The sequence below is a fragment of the Mustela nivalis genome (genome assembly GCF_964662115.1).
Source record: "Mustela nivalis genome assembly, chromosome: 14".
In the NCBI taxonomy this organism is placed as follows: Eukaryota; Metazoa; Chordata; class Mammalia; order Carnivora; family Mustelidae; genus Mustela; species Mustela nivalis.
This window is the reverse complement of record NC_139033.1, coordinates 17280461-17299508: the sequence shown is the minus strand read 5'-3', so window position 1 is coordinate 17299508 and position 19048 is coordinate 17280461. Positions and strand designations below refer to the sequence as shown.

Below are 19048 nucleotides of genomic sequence, written 5' to 3'. Positions count from 1 at the left end.
ACTATCATTTGATATTTATTTTGTTGCCATTTTTAAATTTTAACTTTAAGCTTGACACTCTACTGAACATTCTTAAAATATAGACTTGCCTGGGCACTTCCTTTAAAAAAAAAAAAGATTTTATTGATTTATTTGACAGACAGAGAACACAAGTAGGCAGAGAGGCAGGCAGAGTGAGAGGAGGAAGCAGACTCCCCACCTAGCAGAGAGCCCGATGTGGGGCTTGATCCCAGAACTCTGGGATCATGACCTGAGTTGAAGGCAGAGGCTTTAACCCACTGAGCCACCCAGGTGCCCCAACTTCCTTATTTTTTTTATGTCTAGGAATAGATTCCAAGGACTACAAGAGATGGGGCAGAGAGAATGGAAATTCCAACCTTCTCTTTGATAGTGTCAATCATCTCCAGGCAATATGGCCCCAGATATGCTTTCTCCCGAGCCCTGTTTGCCAGTGTAGCTTTGGCTGACTCTAGGCAGCATCTTTCATTGTAAATTAAAAACCACTTGCCAAGTTTGAGAGGAAAAATATATCACATTGAACATGACTTTCATTTCTATTTTCAGAATCTGGTAATAACAGATCCTGTTCTCCTTAATCTCATGTGAATCTTCCACTTAGGTCAGGTGCAGTAGTCTGTTCACTAATCTGAATGGTCAGGACATAGATACATACATTCATGGCTCACATACGTGCAGTTTTTTAAATAATAAAACTGAGGGGGCGCCTGGGTGGCTCAGTGGGTTAAATAATAAAACTGGTGTGGTGGTTCTCAAGAATGATTATGCCTCCTGTAATTAGGGTTGTCAGGTAGAGCAAATAAAAAGACCGATTGCTTTGATTTTCAGATAAACAATGTCCTGTGCAATATTTGGGACCCCCTTACACGAAGAAAAGTATTCATTGTTCTTCTGAAATTCATATTTAAATAAGACCCTGTGTTTATCTGGCAACTATACCCTGAGGGGACATTTGGTAATGTCTAGAGACATGTATGGCTGTCACAACTGAGCAAGGGGGTTCTACTGGCACCTAGTGGGTTGAGGTCAGGGTTGCTGATGAATATTCAACAGTGCACAAAACATCTTTGTGCAATGACAGTTTATCCTTAGTAGTCCTGGCTGGAGAGTTCCTGATTGAGACCATCTGAGTTGCTGTTTTCCGGGATTTTGCATTTAGCTCGTGAAATGTCAAGACTGACACGGCCTGAGTTTGAGTGATATATATGGGGATGTATGTAGCTCCTCGCTGCCTCTCCCCGTCTTAGACTCCAGTCTGACTTGACTTGGTCGTGCTACCCTCCACCCCTGCTTTGTTCGCTTCATGGCTTGCTGCTGCACCAGATCCTGTTGCACGGACTCATTACTGGTGCTTTAAATGTGTCCCTCTCACCAGATGTCTCCTCGTGAGGACAGAGACCTTCTTCCTCTTGGAACTGGTCTCAGCACCTCGGACAGCATCTGTCCAATTTGGCTGTGCGAGGGCGGAGAGGCAGAAATGTGTCTTGCTTTGAAGATAACTTCACAGCCTCCAAACACGTTTCCCATAACAAATTATTCTTCAGATGAGAGTGCTTCTCGCACTTAAATCTACACAGGGGGCTGCTGCCTTTGCCATCGGCTACCTCCTTCAGTCATTTGGCTCCTTTGAGAAGCGGCAGCGAAACACCCATTTCCTGACTCATTCAAGCCATGAAACTGTGCTTGACATATGAGGACCGATTCCCTTCTGAAATACTGAAACAACAAGTTCGGACTTTAGAAGCAAATTGAGAACAGTGCACTCTAAGGAAATGTGTTAATCTCTGTCTTGGGACCTTCCTCCTGGATTCCCTGGGCAGTGCCAGGGGGAAGGGGGGCTGTGTGTGCAGATCTCTACAGATGTCTCTGAAAGTATTCTTGTGTTGACTGAGGTCCCAAAGAACAGCTCCTGTGTTTTTCTGAAGCTAACATGTCCTCCCTTGGGGATACGTCCTAAGCCCCCAGACTGTCCAGCTTGGCATTTGGTCTGGGGGCCTTGCACATGTCACTTCTGAGCAGTAGCTAGTTCTTTAAGCCCTTAGTCTGTAATCTTGTAGACAGATTAGCATGAAATGCTTCACATGGTGTCGACCGAAGCTGTAGCGTCCATGATTCTTGGGCTTGAGGTGTGAATTACATCATTTCCCATACTCCTTAAGGGAGATACATGGGTAGCTACAATTTTAAACATATGCTTTTGTGTGGGCCACCGGGAACTGTCAAGCATCGTGCCATCAATCTCATGCCACGTTCTGGGAAAAGTATGACTTCACATGGAAGGATGAGCAAAACAGAGCTGGGTCCTTGACTGACTCCTGGATTGTCACATTGTGGGGTGGTAAGGGAGCCAGACTGTGGGGTTTGAGTAGTGTCTCTGCCTCTTACCACCTGTGTGACTGCAGGCGAATAGCTCGACTGACTACTGGCCTCTCCACTTCTTCATTGTAAAGTGAGGACGATAAAGTGACATGTGGGATTGCTAAGACTGACAGGGTCACCCATGCTTCCGGAGCACATAGGACAGTGTGCAGAACTAAGGGAGCATAGTTATTACATAAGTGACTCTGTTGGGGAAGTAAGTTCGCTTTACTGCAATGCAAAGCAGAGTTTGCTACATGGCCAAGGCAAAAACCAGAGTCGGGGGCTGCGTATGCATGGAGACGCCATTGGAGTGGGGTGAATGGGGTGGGTTTCTTAGACGTAGAAGCCCTGACTCGCCGTGTTCTGGGACAGATGGCAATTTTCCTGCTAGAGATTTGCTCTGAGGGGGAGGCCACTATAATGCAGAGAGGGAGAGCAGCAAAGGAGGAGTCGGGGAGGCTTTGTTTGGTGAATGATCAGACTGGTGGGCGTGGAGGTTAAGTGCAGTGGGAGCCACACGCCAGGATGGGACCAGGAGGAGAGCAGTAAATGCCAGGACGTCATGGATGCTGAGCTGTAGGGTGTGACTGTACGTGGGAGTCATCGCACAGCCAAGGACACCTTTCCAAGATTAACAACAAGGGCGGCAGCGAAGTGATAGGATCACAGTAGAATGTGGGGAGTAAAACCCCAGCATTCAGACCATCAGGGAAATGTAGAACAGCTGGCTCCTGCGGGGGGCAGGGAGGGTGGCACCTGATCTGCAGGGTCTGCCCATTTCCGTAGCGGACCCGTGGCGCGGTGTTACGGGACATGGGGCCAGAGGACTCCACAGTCAGCTCTTGTCCCCTGTGCCCGTCAGCACCAGCTGACCTCCTGTCCGCACCAACCCCCACTCCCAGGCCCAGCATGGCGCTACCTTGGCCACGGTGTGGGTCCCTCTGACTCTTGGTTTCCTTATCTGCAAAAAAGAAATCACATGAAACAAAAGACATGATGCTTTCAGTGATTTTTAAAAAATGCAGGAAGGCCAGACGTCTCACCCTGATCCCCAGAGCAGCGTCCTGCCTCTCCAGCACCTGGAGGCTGCCTCCGTCCCTTGGCTTATGGCCCCTTCTTTCAACTTCAGAGCTAGCAAGGCACATCTTCTCTCTTCTCTGACCTCCTGCCTTTCCCTTATTTGGGTCCTTGTGATGACCTTGGGCATACCTGGATAATCCGGGGTAATCTCCCCATCTCAAAATCTTGAACTGGATCCCATTGGCAAAGCCCCCTTTGTCATGGAAGGTCACAGATTCCCAGGTTCTGGAGGTCAGGTTGAGGGTATGTTTTGGGGCCGCATTATTGAGCCTATGGCAGTGACCATAGACGACCACGTGTGTTTGTGTGGGTATGTGGGTGCCTGTGTGTGTCTACAGTCATTGATGTAAATCTGATCACGTCTGTGTGCACATTTCTCATGGTGGATGTGGGCGTGTTTAGGAATATGACAAGAAGCAGAGAGACGAGGTAGTAAGTAGTGGGGGTTTGAAGCCCAGGGCATTTGTTTTTGTAGTTTGAGTACCCTCTGTTTTAAAATAGCATTATTTCAACGTGATATGTGAAGCATTACAGTATTTTTAGTATTGAAGGGACTTACCAGTTCACAAGGAGAAAAAACTGATGTAGAAGCTTGAGGCAGAAAGTTGCTGGGACATAAGGATTATTTCTTTCAATTGAGGTGTAGTTGACAAGGATGGGTTTTGGTGAGGGTTGTCAAGGATAGGAACTCATTTTATATATCTATGCATGTGTACATATCGAGATATATACATTATATTTACATATCTATCTATATATACATTATACTTACATGTATGTATCTATATTTGTACACAGAAAGATATATATAAGTATATATACAAAGATGGGTCTGACCGATTTCCTGCAGGGTTCCTTTCTGGTGAATTCTGTTTTCTAGGTGGAGGGCAGGACACCTGCTGAGGATGAAGATGTGTTAGGTGTGGGGTTGGGAGGGAAGGAGGCACGGATTTTTGATGATTCGTCTTTGTGTAGGGTAACCATCCGTGTTCTGGAGTGGGAAGGGGCAAGGCGAGTGAGCTGAGGCAGTTAGGGACTTTGATTTGGGTCTGTCGTCTTGAATACTCTCGCATCCAAGTTCCTGGAGGCACATCTCCGTCTGTGGCTTTCGGAACTTTCTGGAGTCCACAGGGTCTTGTAGGGTGCAGCTCTCTGTAAAGTCATCTGCCTATACCTGCCTCCCCCCACCTTTAGCTCTTCTCACCCCTGATGCTCGCTGACCTTGGGCAAGGTCACAGCAAACATGCATGTCTGCATGGTTTCCCCATCAACCTCCTTCCTGTAGGCTGGCTGCCACATCCTGGGGCTTTGCTCTTCTAAACGAGTTAGACTCTTCTGCACAGTGAAGCCATCTTCATTTGGTCTGGAGGGATGTGATCTCCTCAAGGATAAATAATTCTTTTTGTTGTTGACATTAACAAGTGTCTCGTATAGTGTTACCTGGTGACAGATTGTTACCACACTTGTGGCGAGTGCAACAAGAGTGACAAGCTTGTACAATCACCGTCGTTACAACTGAAACCAACACAACATTGTGTCAACTCTTCACGAAGAAAGTAATAAAAAGTGTCCCCAGGAGAGATCGAAAGTGATGGTGCTCTCTATTCTCTTGGAATTTGGTGAAATATTTATTTTTTACAATCAGGAGTGCTTTCTCTTCTCTGTTGTCTTTCTATGATGCTGCTTTTGGGTTTTTCTGGTATCTTCCCAAGAAGCCCCACTATCTTTGTTGGAACAACCGATGTGTGACTCATGAGTGGGCAGCCGGGTCCCCGCTGTTTTTATTTCTTTGTCTTTAACATTTACCTTTAGGGAAAGCTTCCAAAGTTCCCCATCTCATTTGATAAATTCAATTTTCTGCTTTTTCAAATCTGTTTTATTGCCTCTGGAACCATTTTAAATCCCTTACTTTTAATACTGTCAGATCTTCTTTCCTCTTACCCTTTATTGCATCAGAAGTAACAAAGGGCCTGTATGGTCTGGACAGTGGAGGGCTTGAAAGTTGTTCCATGTAAAATGCATTTCCGTGTTCTTTGGTGAATATTCTGCAAAGCTATATTGTTCCCCTGCCTCCTGAACGCCTTCTTAAATGTTTTCCTTTTATTTGGCCCCTTTTGTGACTAGGTCCCATTCCTCTTCTGCGTTTTGTTTATTTGCTTTTTCTCTTTTGCTGTCCTTCTACGAGGGTCGTCTTTTGCTGTGCAACTTCCCTTCACAGAACAGAGGGTGTTGTCTTCGTCCTGGTTTCCCTTGCTCCTGTTAGAGTTCCCAACAAGCATCTACCCGGAGGGACCACTGAGCCTGTGTTCGCGTGCCCTGCTCCTGCGGCTTATAGCGTGAGCCCTGAGCCCTGTGGAGGAGGATCGGGCTTGTTGATACTCCCAGCAGGGGACCCAGGGCCCAAAAGTTCCTGGGCTCTGGACTCGGTTAGGCTTGGCCTGGACCCATCCCCGGAGTGTAGGGAGGCGATGTCACACCTCCTGTTCCTTGTTAGCAAGACACCTCCTCGGAGCTTTCCGTGCAGGTGGCCAGGCTTCCTCGTGGGTCTTTGAACTCAGCTCACTGCAAAAGTTGCCAACCAGCCGCAGTGCCATTTTGCTCTGAGATGCATCAGGGGAGCTCCTCTAGGCCGCCTGCTGTTCTCTTTTTATGACCTCATGCTTAGGGTGGCCAGACTTAGCAAATAAAAATACAGGATTCCCCAGGGCATTTGAATCTCAAATCAACAACAAATTTATGTTCTTTCTCTTAGGCACATGCCCCTGTGATGTTTCTGTTTATTGGAAATTGAGACTTAATTGGGTTCGTGTATTTTAGCGGGCAGCCTTAACTGTGCCGTCTTGTTTTGCACGTGGTGTCCCATGTGACCTCTCAGGAATCCCTGTGGCTCCTGCCTGGCATCCCACACTTCACGTTCAACACAGGTGAGAATCCTGTACCTGCCACCCCATCCCCTCAGGTTCCGCTTTCCGGTCGGCCCGCGGGGGAAGGTCAAGGTCGGTCAAGGTCGGTCCTCAAATTGCTGTCTTCCCCATCTTTCGGAAAAGTACTGTTTAGGGAAATAATTACGTTTTCAAAAACGCTAAAATTAATATAAAATCTTTCCAACACCACTGAATTGCTCTAAGATGCGAACATACCGCTTTCCTTCAGATTGGTGTTTAAGGCCATGGCCTCGAAATCAAATGTAATTTTTTTCCTAATGGGCTATTAATTGAGATTTACTGGTTATCTGACATCTTCCTCATGTTTATGTAGAATTGGTGTTTGTAGGTTATAAGAGCCGCCCCTGTTGGGGATTCAAGGGTAATGAGTTTTACTTCTTAGTCCGTTCTATGCATTGTGGAACAGAATTGGCATGACTTTTGCAGTTTTGTTTAAAAAAAAAAAAGAATAAAGGAAGTATAAGTAAATACCCTGAGTTTTGGGTCAATTTGGTGCCCTTAAAAGGGCAATAAACATTGAGGTCAGATACCAGGAAAAAGACAAATGGGCCATCTGTGCAAGAAAGCTTAGAAATGACTTCCCTTCCAAGGATGTTTGCAGTGATCCCCTATTCCTTTCCCAAATAAAATCAGAAGACCCAGGGTCATTGTCCTTGGCATATGTAATTACTTACACAATTAAGATTGGTGTCCTTAAGGAGTAGGGGTCCAGTGTTGAATGGGAGATTTCTCATGGTCTTAGTGTCTAGTGTGGATCGTGAACGATTTACAACTTCACAGTTTGGTCTTGGCACTTTCTGGAATGAAGGAGAAGCCGGTGTGAGATGGCTCGAGGCAGTTGTTCTGAGCCACGCCCAGGTGTATTTTTAAGAATCAGGAGACACAGTATCATTGATGTTGGTCTTCTTAGTGTTCTCGTTGTGTGGAGAAGCTGCAGTTACGTGGAGCTCTTGATGGGGTCGAGGATTCTAATTATAGACAGATGGCGGAGAGAACACAGCATCCCAAATCCTGCTTTAATAATATAATCCGCTCTTTGTCATATTAATGTCATAATTCCTTTGTCGATGCATCCGTTCATGCATGTATCAAATATTTATTCAGGACCTGGTATTTTCCAGGCGCTCTGCTAGGGACTTCGAAAACGTGGAGCAAAGGACCCAGGACCAGTCCCGGGAAGCATTCTGGAGAAGTGACTTCATAAGGCCCCCCGTGGAGTGGCAGGGTGGAGGGGCACCCAGGGAAACCGTGAAGCATAAGGTGCAGAACATTAGCAGAAAACCCACCCCGTTCTTTGCTTCCACGAAAACTCACACCGCCAAGTACGGGAGTGTAGGAAACACGGATCCGGAGTGATTTCCAGGAAGTTTCAAAAACATCATCCTGTTATCTGGTATCTGGTTATACCTTTGATGTTTTGATTTTGGGGAAAGAAATTCCTGTTTGTTAGGTTAAACCGCATGGAATCACTGCAGGGGTCAGCCCAAATGGCTCACTCCTCTACAGTTTCCAGTGGTTCAGGACAGCATAGACCTTGGCTGCTTCCTTTGGGAAGGACTCAGTTAGGGTTGGCCTGGACCCTAACCTGGTGAGTCACGCCCTGCCGTGTCGCAGCTGGATGGGGCCTCTATGCCCTGGTGGGGCCCTCAGGCTGCACGGCAGCCATGGGGGGATAGGAAGAGGGTTCAGGGGGGATAGACAGGCTCCCTGGCCTGTCACCTGGGAGCGAATGCAGCAAAGCCGTGCACGGGAGGAGTTCTCACTCTCTCCTGCACTCTGGGACAGCCACTGCTGGGGTCTGGACTCAAGTGGGCTTTAAGCCTCAGAACAGGTGTTCCCGGGGGCCTTTGAAGCTGGTCAGCACAATGCAGGTCAGGGCCCCTGTTGCTTTCGCTGCAGAATAACCAGAGAGAATCACAGGGCTACTAATGAGCCGGGCTTTGTGTGGCTGGTGGAACTGTGCCTAGAAAGTCAGTGTTCCCAAAGCAAATAATTTCCATTTCTAAAACCCGTTAAATTGGTTCTTGCATTGTGTAATTTCTACGTCTGTGTTTTTCTTACAGAAAATAAGGCATACTGTAAAAATAGCAGTTTCGTTTTTCTCCCCTCCCCCTCTGATGGAGGGATATGTTCAGTAAGGAGAAAAAAAAAGACTACCTTTTGTGCTCTGGGATCAAAACAGCTTTCAGGGAGGATACGGGTGTAATGAAAAAGGCATGTCTCCCGGGGACGTGGGGTGCACGCCTGACACACTGGGGCCCGACGGGACACGGTCAGGTCGCCTCCCGGACGGTCCTTCCAGCACCTGCTTCTGGGCTTTGCGTCTCAGCTGAACCCTGAGGGGCGTGTGTGACTCAGGTGATTGTGAACGCCCATCTTCATTCACCTTCTCCCCAAGTCTTACTGTTCCCTGGTGGCTGGAGTGTCCTTACATGGAGTGTGTGTCCCAGATGGAGCGTGGAACAGGGAGCGTCGGGTGGGGTGTGGACGGAGCATCCGCGCCCTTGCTGTGAAAGTTCTTTCTGGTCCTGGTCTCGGTCCGTCTGGTGGTGTTAACAGGGACAGCCTTCTCTGTTGACGCTGGTGTGCTCTGAGGTCTTCCCTAATCCTGGGTGATCGCTCCTTTTAGCAAAAAGAGAGCACGTCGTAGGCAGTGCCCCACCGTAAAAGCAACATACTTACGATCGGGTGAGTCGATTGCGTAAGAAGATTTGGAGACAGTGGCAGGGCTGGGACGAAGATGGCATTGGGTGACAAGGGGTAGGAAGACGGGGGAGTATGGTTCGTTTAGCACAGGCCTGGGTTCCTAACACCTGCGCTCCGATCCCTCCCGACAGTGACCGAGAGCCGCGGCGCCCTGGAGAGCGTCCAGAGGTTCTCCTTGCTGCCCACCTACCTCCCCGTGACCTACCACATCAACAACGCCGACGTGTCCTTCTTCCTCAAGGAGGCCAACCAGGACATCATGCGCAACTCCAGCCTGCAGTCCCGCGTGGAGTCCTTCCTGATTTACAAGGCCAAGCGGCTGCCCGTGCTGAACGCCAGCTACGGGCCCTTCTCCATCGAGCAGGTGGTGCCCCAGGACCTGATGCTGCCCTCCAGCCCCTTCGGATTCACCAACAAGTTTTCCCTCAACTGGAAGCTGAAGGCGCACATCCTGCGGGACAAGGTGTACCTGAGCCGGCCCAAGGTGCAGGTGCTGTTCCACCTGCTGGGCCGGGACTGGGCGGCCCCGAGCCCCGGCGAGAGGCTGCCGTGCCTGCGCCTGTTCGCCTTCCGCGAGACCCGGGAGGTGCGGGCCGGCTGCCGGCTGCAGGGGGCCCTGGGGCTGTGCGTGGCCGAGCTGGAGCTGCTGGCCGCCTGGTTCGGGCCCCCCAGCGTGGTGGCCGGGAGGAAGAAGGCACCCGGGCCGCCCGAGGGGAGCCCCGTGGAGCTCTACTACTCCGTGCAGCCGGGGGACGCCCGCGGGGACTGCGCGGACGGCGACATCCGGAGGGGCAATGCCGTCCGGCCGGGGAAGGACGGGCTGGACGAGGCCGTGCCCCACCTGCAGAGGATCGGGAGTGTCTTCCTCTACCAGACAGGCAGCCGGCCGGCGCTGAGGGAGCTGCGTCTGGACAGCAACGTGGCCATCCTGTACTCAGCGCACACGGCCAGGCGGGGCGACGTACTCACCTTCCCCGTGGCCGTGTCCCGAAACTGCAGTGCTGATCGCTTCACGCTCAGGTGAGTCCCCTGGAGCACCTGTCCCCACGCCTCCAGCCCCCCACTCTCCGGCCCCAAGAGCCACGTTCACACCCCCAGAAGTGGGACACCTTCTGAATTTCCTAAACCCCCTTGTCAGGGTGGGGTGGAGAGAAAGCTTTGCTCTGACCCAGTGGGCTGGCGGTTTGGTGGTAAAGACGCTCTGATGTCCAGGATGAGCCAGACCCTCCCGGAGCAGCTCGGGGGACGCGAATCTGCACCCCCCACCTGAGCCTGGGGTCTCATCGGAAGTCTGAGGAATGCGGGGGGTCCCGCCGGGCCCTTTGCGCCTCCGGGAGTCCAAGAGCTCACAGTCGCGTTGGCAAATGGGATTCCGACAGTTGTCTGAAGGAGAGAGGGTAGTTCTGCCAACTCAGATCTATTCCCAGCCTGTGAGTTCTAAGTATGATACGGTATCGAACTCCCTTAGTTTGTTTCTCTCCGGAAATAGAGCTCAGTGTTCAAAATATAAAAGAGCATAATGTGTGAAGCATCTACTGTAGCGTTTGTTGAGTAGCTTACATAAGAAAATACCAAAGACGAGACATTTAAGAGGAGCACTGTGCACTTTGGGGGAAAAGATGGGTTCATTATCATGCTGGGAATACGTGAGAGCAGCTCTTCGCTTTGGCTTGATGGGATTTTCATGACACCGTTTTCTGTTTGTTTGAAACACAAGACAGCTTTGCTGCACAGGTCCCTGGGCATCTGTGTGATTGGGTCTTCCTAAAAGCGTCTTGACGACATTGTTACCCAACACGGAAACTTGATCTCACGTGCCACATACAACACCTGCAATGACCCCAGAAGACAGGAGGTTTCTGTCCGTGACACACAGTTTCTGTGTGGGGTTTAAAGTTCACGCCCCGTGGGTCAGTTCTCTCAACCTTCTCCCTGTGAGCTTCAGATCTGCTTTTTCTTTATTCTCCTTTCTCTTTGTTTTTGTTAAGAGGTGGGGGAGTTTCAAAAAAGGAACCTTTCTTTCGCTTGTACCTTGCACATTTACGCTTTGCTGATTGTGACCTTTTAATCTTAACTAAAGATACAGAAACCCATGCACCACATTAATCTAATGATTGGATGTGGCTGATTCTTGGCAGGTACAGACCTTTGGCTTGGGCTGATGGTGCATCAGGGAACTGACCCCCGGGGATTTAGGCCACAGAAACACATTGGCAGGGCTGAGGCCTCATTAGCTCTCCTTCTGTCCGCTGGAGTCAGCCCGGGATTCAGCTGCTCCCACACTCTGCACGGTTTGCTGGCTTTGTGCTCTGCTTTTCCAGGATTGACGGTCTTATACAATGTTCTTTGTGGCAATGGTTGCTTATGGAGGGAACTGTTTTGCTCATAGAAACCAAAGGTTTGGAATAAGGAGAGCTTTGTTCTTGCCTGATTTCGACCCTCTGCCATCCTGTATGCTTGCCGGCGGCTGGTTGTTGAATTCCTGGACCCAGGGGCAAACCCCCAAATCTGCGGGAGATAGTATCTGTTTCCAGTCTTTTAGGGAGGCAGTCGTATGTGTCCCATTAAACTTCCCAGAAGGCTTTGCTCCTGATGACTACCCATCGCACGTTAAAACGTGGGCAGTGGAGTCCTGAGGATGGCTCCATCATTGGCAAGAGGCCACAAAGCCAGTAGAAATGTGCTTTGCTGAGCCATGTCATCTAAGGAGTCCAGACCTTTGCAAGCGCAGAAACAAACACATTTTGAAACTCCTAGATGTGATCGCCCTACACCTAGACATCAAGGGTTTGAGAATTTTGAATGCATGGGGAAAGTGTACTTGTTTCAGAGTTGGCCAGTTAGAAATTTGTAAAGAAAAGATCCAGTTTCTAAGTGCAGGTAATCGTGAAGTTGATCGCTCATGAATGTGTGTTGACCCCGGTGAGGTGGGACACTTTCTGTCCCTGGTTGCAAACTTGAAATACTTTCATGACGAGCGAGTCCTAGGGGTTTGTGACAACGGCTGGAGGTGAACGTGGGTCTTGTCATGCTCTTAGCATCAAGTTTGAATTCTCCTAATTAGAAAATAATAAAACACTGTATCTTTTTTAATGAAGTCCATTTCACACTAATTTAGCATAGTTTCCAAACTGGGTCTTAGACTGGGTCCGGCTCTGCTCCGTCTGCATCTGGTCCTAATAACCCTGCACGCTCCAGCCACGTATCCTTACGTGCTTTTCTCTGAGTGCGTGATTTTTGTTTCTGGACATTCTGTGTTGACCTGCTAACGTGGTCAGGGGTGGGCTGATGTCTTATAGGTCACGTGTCAGCGGGACATGCACAGTCACTTAAGGACGACCAGGGACGGGAGGGGACTAGAGTGCCACCAACAGGAGGGAGCTCTCCCCACCCCCAGCACCTACAGCAGCTGACATTTGAGCTCTTTGCTGGTAACAGTTGCCTCCTAGAAGACAGTCAGTAACTGCACCAGCTGTTCCTGTGCCTGCGACCTGAGGGTGACACCGTGGCTCCTGCACAGGCCTTCGGTTCTAGGAATCCAGTTTTGTCCTGCAAATCATCAATGAGGGTAGTTTAAAACAGTATCTGTGTGTGTGGGTGCAGGCGGGTGTGCACATGTGCATGTGTGGGTGGATGGGTGTGTGCATATACGGTGTGTGTGCAGTGTGTGCATATGTGCATGTGTGTGCAGGCAAATGTGTGCATGTCTGTGTAGGTGGGAGTGTCCACATGCGTGCGCATGAATGTGTGCATCTGTGGCGCGTGTGCAGGCAAGTGTGTGCGTATGTGTGCATCGGTGTGTGCAGGGATGGGTGTGTGCATCTGTGTGAGTGTGTGCGTGAGTATGCACATGTGTCCGGGTGTGTGCGTGCACAGGTGTGCGTGTTAACAGCCGAGAAGCCGAGAAGCTGGGTGGGCCTGTTTGTCGTCTTAGGACTCCTGTCCCTCCTGCAGCTGCTGTCTTCCCAAGCAAACCTCCACAAAAGAAGAAAAGCAGATGCTTTCATTCCTTAGACATCTAAAGATCCCTTTTAATTTCAGAAAATGTTTTTCTTCAAGTGAACAACTGAAGCATCCCACGGCACTCAGGCCCTTTCTTCATGTTCTCACCTCCGGTTCTGTCCCGTTTCTACCCCCCAGAGAGAGCCAATTTCAGAAGCAGCCTAGGTCTCTAATCACCTGATTGTGTGTCTGGAGGAAGAAAAGAAGGCGGGCTCTCTCTCACCACCCCCCATTTCTTCTGTTCCTTTTCCCCACAGAACATCGGTTCGAAAGGGGTCCTGGCCATCAGATCTGAGTGCGGGGCTGGAACCAAATATTTGCATAGCATGAGCTTAGTTGTGAAAAATGCAGGAAGTGCTGGTGGAAAGGTCTGTAACACCGAAGAACAGGGGCTTTTCTCAAAGTCAGAAACCTTCTCAAATTTGTTGAATGAAGGAATGAGTGAGTGGACCCGTGGTTATTAGGAACGAATGCATATATGTGACTCAGGTCTTTGCTGTTTAACCCTAAGTGCTCGGGGGCATGTGGAGGACAGTGTGTCCAGCACGGGGTCACATGGCTGTCTCCGAAGAAGACATTACTGAGGCAATGTTCTTGGGAAGATGAGAGTTAGGATGGCAGCAGCAGGAGAAGACGGTAAGAGTATTTGATGAGGGAAGAACCCGGCCTGGGTTGGGTCAGGCTCGAAAGATCTTCACTGGTGGTTCACGATGCCCACTTTGCAGGATTCTGAGCTTGTTAGGACTTAATGTGGTAGCTTGAGAGTGGCCTGACTTTCACTCCCTTGAAGCCTGCAGCTTTGAACCTGCCCTGACCTAGAATCGGGTCCTTTTCTTAGTCTGTTTCAGGTAAAGTATGCCCTGGTAAAGCCAGTGATCTTCATTGCTGGCCATCAATTCCAGTCCAACTTATTTACGAGAAAATAAATAAATAAACAAACAAATAAATAAATAAAGAGCTTGCAGGGTACATATGGTCATATATATGGTATATATATGGTCTCAAGGATTAATAAGAGACGGGGACTCAGGGCTTGGTGTTTGAGAGATGGTGGACAGAACAGCCTACTGCAAGCATCTGTTCCACCCCCGGCTGTAAACTCCTTTGTCTGCATTTCTCATTCTCACAGCAGGTGCAGGGACTCTGGGGAGGCTCCCGCTGGCTACCTGTCTACCTGCTGTCTCTGCAGGCGGTGGGGGAGGGGCTGCCTGTGGCTCTAAGAGCACATCCCACGGGCGCAGGTGCTTCCTTCACGAGGAACCCATTGGGAAGGAGGTGCAGCCAGGTGTCCTCAAACCCCAGCGAGCTCTGTGACGTCTGTCCCTGGGACTTGCCTCCCGTTGTCGTCCAGTGGACATTCGCAGAGTTGCGTGGAGTAGACAGCGGGCCGGAGGCAGACGGAGAAAGGAGGGTGTTCTCTCTCTTTTAAATGAGCTTTTGATCGTAGAGTAGATGTTGATTTATAGGGCAGTTGTGGAGTCGGTGGAGGACAGTCCCAGATGCCTCACGGCTGGTTTCCGCCATTAGTCATGTGTTACATTAGTGTGGTCCGTTTGTCACAATTAGCCAACCAGACTTGCTTCACGGTCCCCTAGGCTCTGCCCCTCATCCCCTTCTCGGCTCCAGGATCCCAGTCAGGACATCGCATTTGTGTGGTCATTGGGTCTCTTGGGACACCCCACCCCCACCCCACAGACCGTTTTTACTCAACTGTTCAGAAATTGGAAGAATGTCCCTTTGTGGGGGTCGGGGTTGGGGGGGTACCTGTTGCATGGTTTTCTCAAGACTGGATTGTAGTGATGAGTGATGGTGGAAACCAGAGAGACAAAGTACCCTGGTCGTCCCATCGTGTCTGTGATATGCCACGGCCACAACCTCACTTTCGCTGGTGTGGAGTGTTCCCTGGCCCCCACCCCGAGGCTGCCTTCCCCTGTCTACCCTGCACCATGCTCCCTGCTTTGGAAGGAAGCTCACAATTACCGAGTGGGGAGGGACACTCCACCTCCCCGAGCTGTCATATCTACCCGCATTATTTGGAATTCTGCAGGAGAAATTTATTTCAACAGGAGCACCTGGATATTTGTGCTACAGTTTGAGTTATAACCCAGTGGAGCCGATGGGGTTCCCCCCACTCACACTGCTGACATTTTCAGATTGGGCAGTATTTTGTTGGTGGGGGATCAGTCTGGCCCCTGCAGCCTCCCCCACTCCCACCCGCTAGATGCTGTAGGAAAGAAACCCCAGCTGCGAACCCCAAAATGTGCCCAGATATTGTCACGCATCCCCTGCAGGAGAAGATACCCCTGCAAGTTAAAAAACCACTGAACTAGATTATAGTCATCGGGGAAAAAAACATTTACAGAGTGAACTCACCTCTCACACAGGGGGACGTCCAGAGTTTAGAATTAAGGGGACATTGTGTGTGGTCAGATCATGAGAATCCTTTAAATTTCCCACAACCTACATTCTCCTTTCTGCTAGAACCCATGCTCAGTGAGGCAGAAGCCATTCACTGCCTGGAAGGTGCAGCTTCCCCTCCTGCCTCAAAGCACAGAGCCTCAAGGGCACCAAAAGTCAGCTTCCTCTTCCCAGTTGACGTGGGAAACCAGGAAACATTTCATGTTCTCTTTTCTCGGTGCAGGGAGCTGTTGTGGGGCAGCTCGTGGAGGATGTAGGAAGGACGGTCTCCACAGTCCCCTTTGGGGCCTGTCTCTTGTCGCTGCACCCAGGAAATGTGGGAGAGGAAACAGAATGGGTCGAACTGGGTGGACATGGCAGTTCCTGTCTTCGTTGTGGTTCTGGAAGGTTCTCTTGGGAACAGGTGGACATCCATAGATGTGGATGTGGTTTTGGCAGAAGGTGAGGGTGTGGCCTTGGGAACTGCTGTTCCTCCTTTGACCAGGGCGCTGGTACAACAATTTTAATGAAAGGGATTTCTTGCTGGGTCAGCCTTTTGGGTTTAAATGACATAATCGTTACTGTTATTTGAGGGACGGACCCACAGACAGGCTTGTCTTGCGTCTCGCCTTCTCTGGGGTCATATTTGGCTCTGCAGACTTCCGGCCGCTGTCGTCTGCCTTCTGTGTCCTTGGGCTGACCTGCATCTTCACAGGGCTCCCTCACTGTCCTATCATCCTGCATTGTAGGCCACCCGTGGTCTCCTTCTCAACCAGACTGACAGCATCTGGAGGGAAAGGACGTCAGTCTGTATCTGTGTCAGCGCGACACCCGCTGGAATGTTCTGATGTCCCGGACAAGCTTTGGTCTGTAGATCTGGGTGAGCGGGAAGGCGCGGCGGGTGATCCGGCTCAGGCTGGGTCATCCTGGGGGCCAGGCCCCGACCTCCCAGCACATCGCTGCGCCCCAGGGCGGGGAGGAGTACCCCACGCCCAGGCCAGGGGGATTCCGAGGTGGGCTTTGGTCCTGAAGGTCGTCTGTTCATGTAGGTCTGCACCGAGACGTCCGTGTCCCCGGTAGGTGTGGTCAGCCCTGCACAGAGCTGTGCGGGAGCATCTTCATGTCCCCTAGCGCGTTCAGACCCTGTTTCTCTGTGTGTCCCTTGGGGCTCCTGCAGGGGTGACGTGCAGGGCTGGGTGGGGGCTGCGTGAGACTGGGGAAGGATTGATCATTCCCACGGTAACCACACTTGTAATCTGTGTCAAGCACTGCTTGGGGCGATTTGGATATTTTTTACACGTTTAATCCTCAAAACAGCTTTTCTGATTGGGCATAATGATTACCTCCATTTCCGGAAGGGGCAACTGAATGAGTGGTTCCCTGCTGGCCCGGTGCCTTGCCAGAGTCCCCGGAGCCAGGGACACGTGACTTAACGTCCTGAGGACACAGCCTTGGTGACACACAGCCCCCAGACACACATCCGAAAACCCATCTGCCTGAGTGCAAGGCTGGGGGGCGGGGGGGGGGTAGCCGCAGTGTCTCCGAAATCCATTTTTTAAAAGCGCTTACGGGAATGAGTTCGCTCAAGTGTTTTCCCCAGTCAGGAGCTCCTCGCTGAGGGCAGAGCTCGGGGCTGGGAGGTGACCCAGAGCAGCCCTCGGCCTGGCCCCTGACCAAGGGAGGGAGCTGTGACAACTGGGGTGTTTGTAGGGGGCGTGCAGGTGCTGACACAAGCCCCTGAGTCCTCCCAGTCACTGGCTCTGAGGGACAGTAGTGGAATGGGGTGGCCAGGTCCGGTCCCTGCGCACGTGGCCATCACCACACGGAGAGGCACTTTCCAGTCCTTGGGCAGAGTTCACCTGTGGCTGACTGCACGGGGTCTGGGTGGAGAGCGTGCAGCGTGGGGTCCGGGGGCCCCGGGCACCTGGCCTTGTCACTGTGTCCCCTGGGAAGGTCACTGGAGCTCACAGAGCCCCAGTTTTGTGTATCGTGGGGGTAGAAGTCAAAGGCCACGGTGAACCTTGAACAGAATGTGTATGGTCAATGAGGCATTCAGTAAATAACCTGTCAGCAGAGAAATGCCTCAGGGGTCAGGTGGCGCGCAAACCTGACTGAGGCCCGTCTCCAATGAGCACCATCAGGTCACCGTGAAAAGGGCAGGAGTTAGCCCAAGGCTCAGGTGACTTGTAACGAAAAGAAGGGCGTGCTCAGAGCTGCCCAGGAGCGTTTCCTTGGATAACTTAGGAGAGCGACGGACTCCGTGGGTATTCTGGAATGAGATGCTAGAATGAAGCCAGATGTCAATATCTTTTCTCCCGAATCTGAAGGTATGAAAAACAAAGTGATTTAAACAGACCAGCAAAAATAATATCAGCACCAAAAAAATAAAATAAAATAAAATAAAATAAAAATAAAAGAGAAAACCGAAGTTCCAAAAAAAAAAAAAAATATCAGCACCAACCGACAGAGGACTGGTTGGGGGGGGGGGTCACTAAAGAGTGAGCAGAGGTTTCTAGAAACCTGCTCTGAGCCTCTCCCCACCTCTCCCCACAGATGTCCCGCCCCCTCAGGCCTCTGCGAGGGGACTGTAGGGTGATGGGTTCCACAAGGCCGCGCAGTCTCTGAGTCTCTTCGTGTGGGGATGTGGGCTCCTGCCCCCGCATGTGCCCTGGGCCTCAGCTCCTGGCTTTCGCGGTAGAACAGGGCCAACATGAGGATCTGGGAGTCTGAGGCTGGACTGTAGCAGGCCTTGACCTTCCTCTGTGGGTTTGAGAACACTTGTCCTTGGAGCCCGGAGCCACCGTGGGAAGAGGCCAGCTGGTCTTCTGGGACAGAACCTGCGGCTCCATGGACAGGGAGGGACCCAGTAGGCCCAGGCTTCACGCCCACCCTGTTGAGGCTCCAGACGGTGAGGGAAGCTGTCTCGGATGCTGCAGGCCAGCTGGCGACCTCAGCCCCTTCCAGAAGCAAGCAGGTGCACCTCACAGCAGAGACCTGCTCATATTCCGGGTGCATGAAGTTGCCGTGTCTAGAAAGGCTGCTGTAGTTTCCTGAGCGGCGGTGGAGAGCTGTGAGAGGGCTGCCTGGGCTGTCAGGAAGTGGTCGTCATGAAGCATTCCCCATAAACATGCCCCGTTTGCCCGAGGACACAGAACAGGTGCACGAGGGCCACTCGCTCTCAGCTTCTTCTCCACCATCTCCCGCTCTCCTGGAGCCTCCTGGCTCCCCCCGATCACCTGCCTCCCCCCGTGTTCTACCTGAACTCCACCTGGCCCCTGGATGTGTGTGGCCGATGGGACCTGATGGCGGGAATCCGGGTGTGGGAAGTGAGGTCCCTGTAGTTCACCCTTCTGTCCTTCTCCGTGGTCCCTTTACAGGCCAGAGCACCCACCAGTCAGCCGTGCACCGTCTCCATTTCCTACAGAGAGACCTTGCCCTTGGCCCCCAACAGCGCCGGCTCCGAGCTGTGCCCTCCAGACCTGGGAGAGTGGTGTCCTGCTCGTGCGGAGCTCGGGGCTCCAGCACCATTGTCCGGCTGG

General features: G+C 51.2%; 1 protein-coding gene across 1 annotated transcript in view; it reads left to right on the top strand.

The window, feature by feature from the left end:
* TMEM132D (transmembrane protein 132D) overlaps nucleotides 1–19048 on the top strand; it is a 571909-nt gene that overhangs the window by 149270 nt on the left and 403591 nt on the right. The window contains exon 2 of the mRNA XM_082699872.1: nucleotides 9242–10130. Within this exon, the coding sequence (XP_082555998.1) occupies nucleotides 9242–10130 (889 nt within the window). The remainder of the gene's footprint in view (nucleotides 1–9241; nucleotides 10131–19048) is intronic.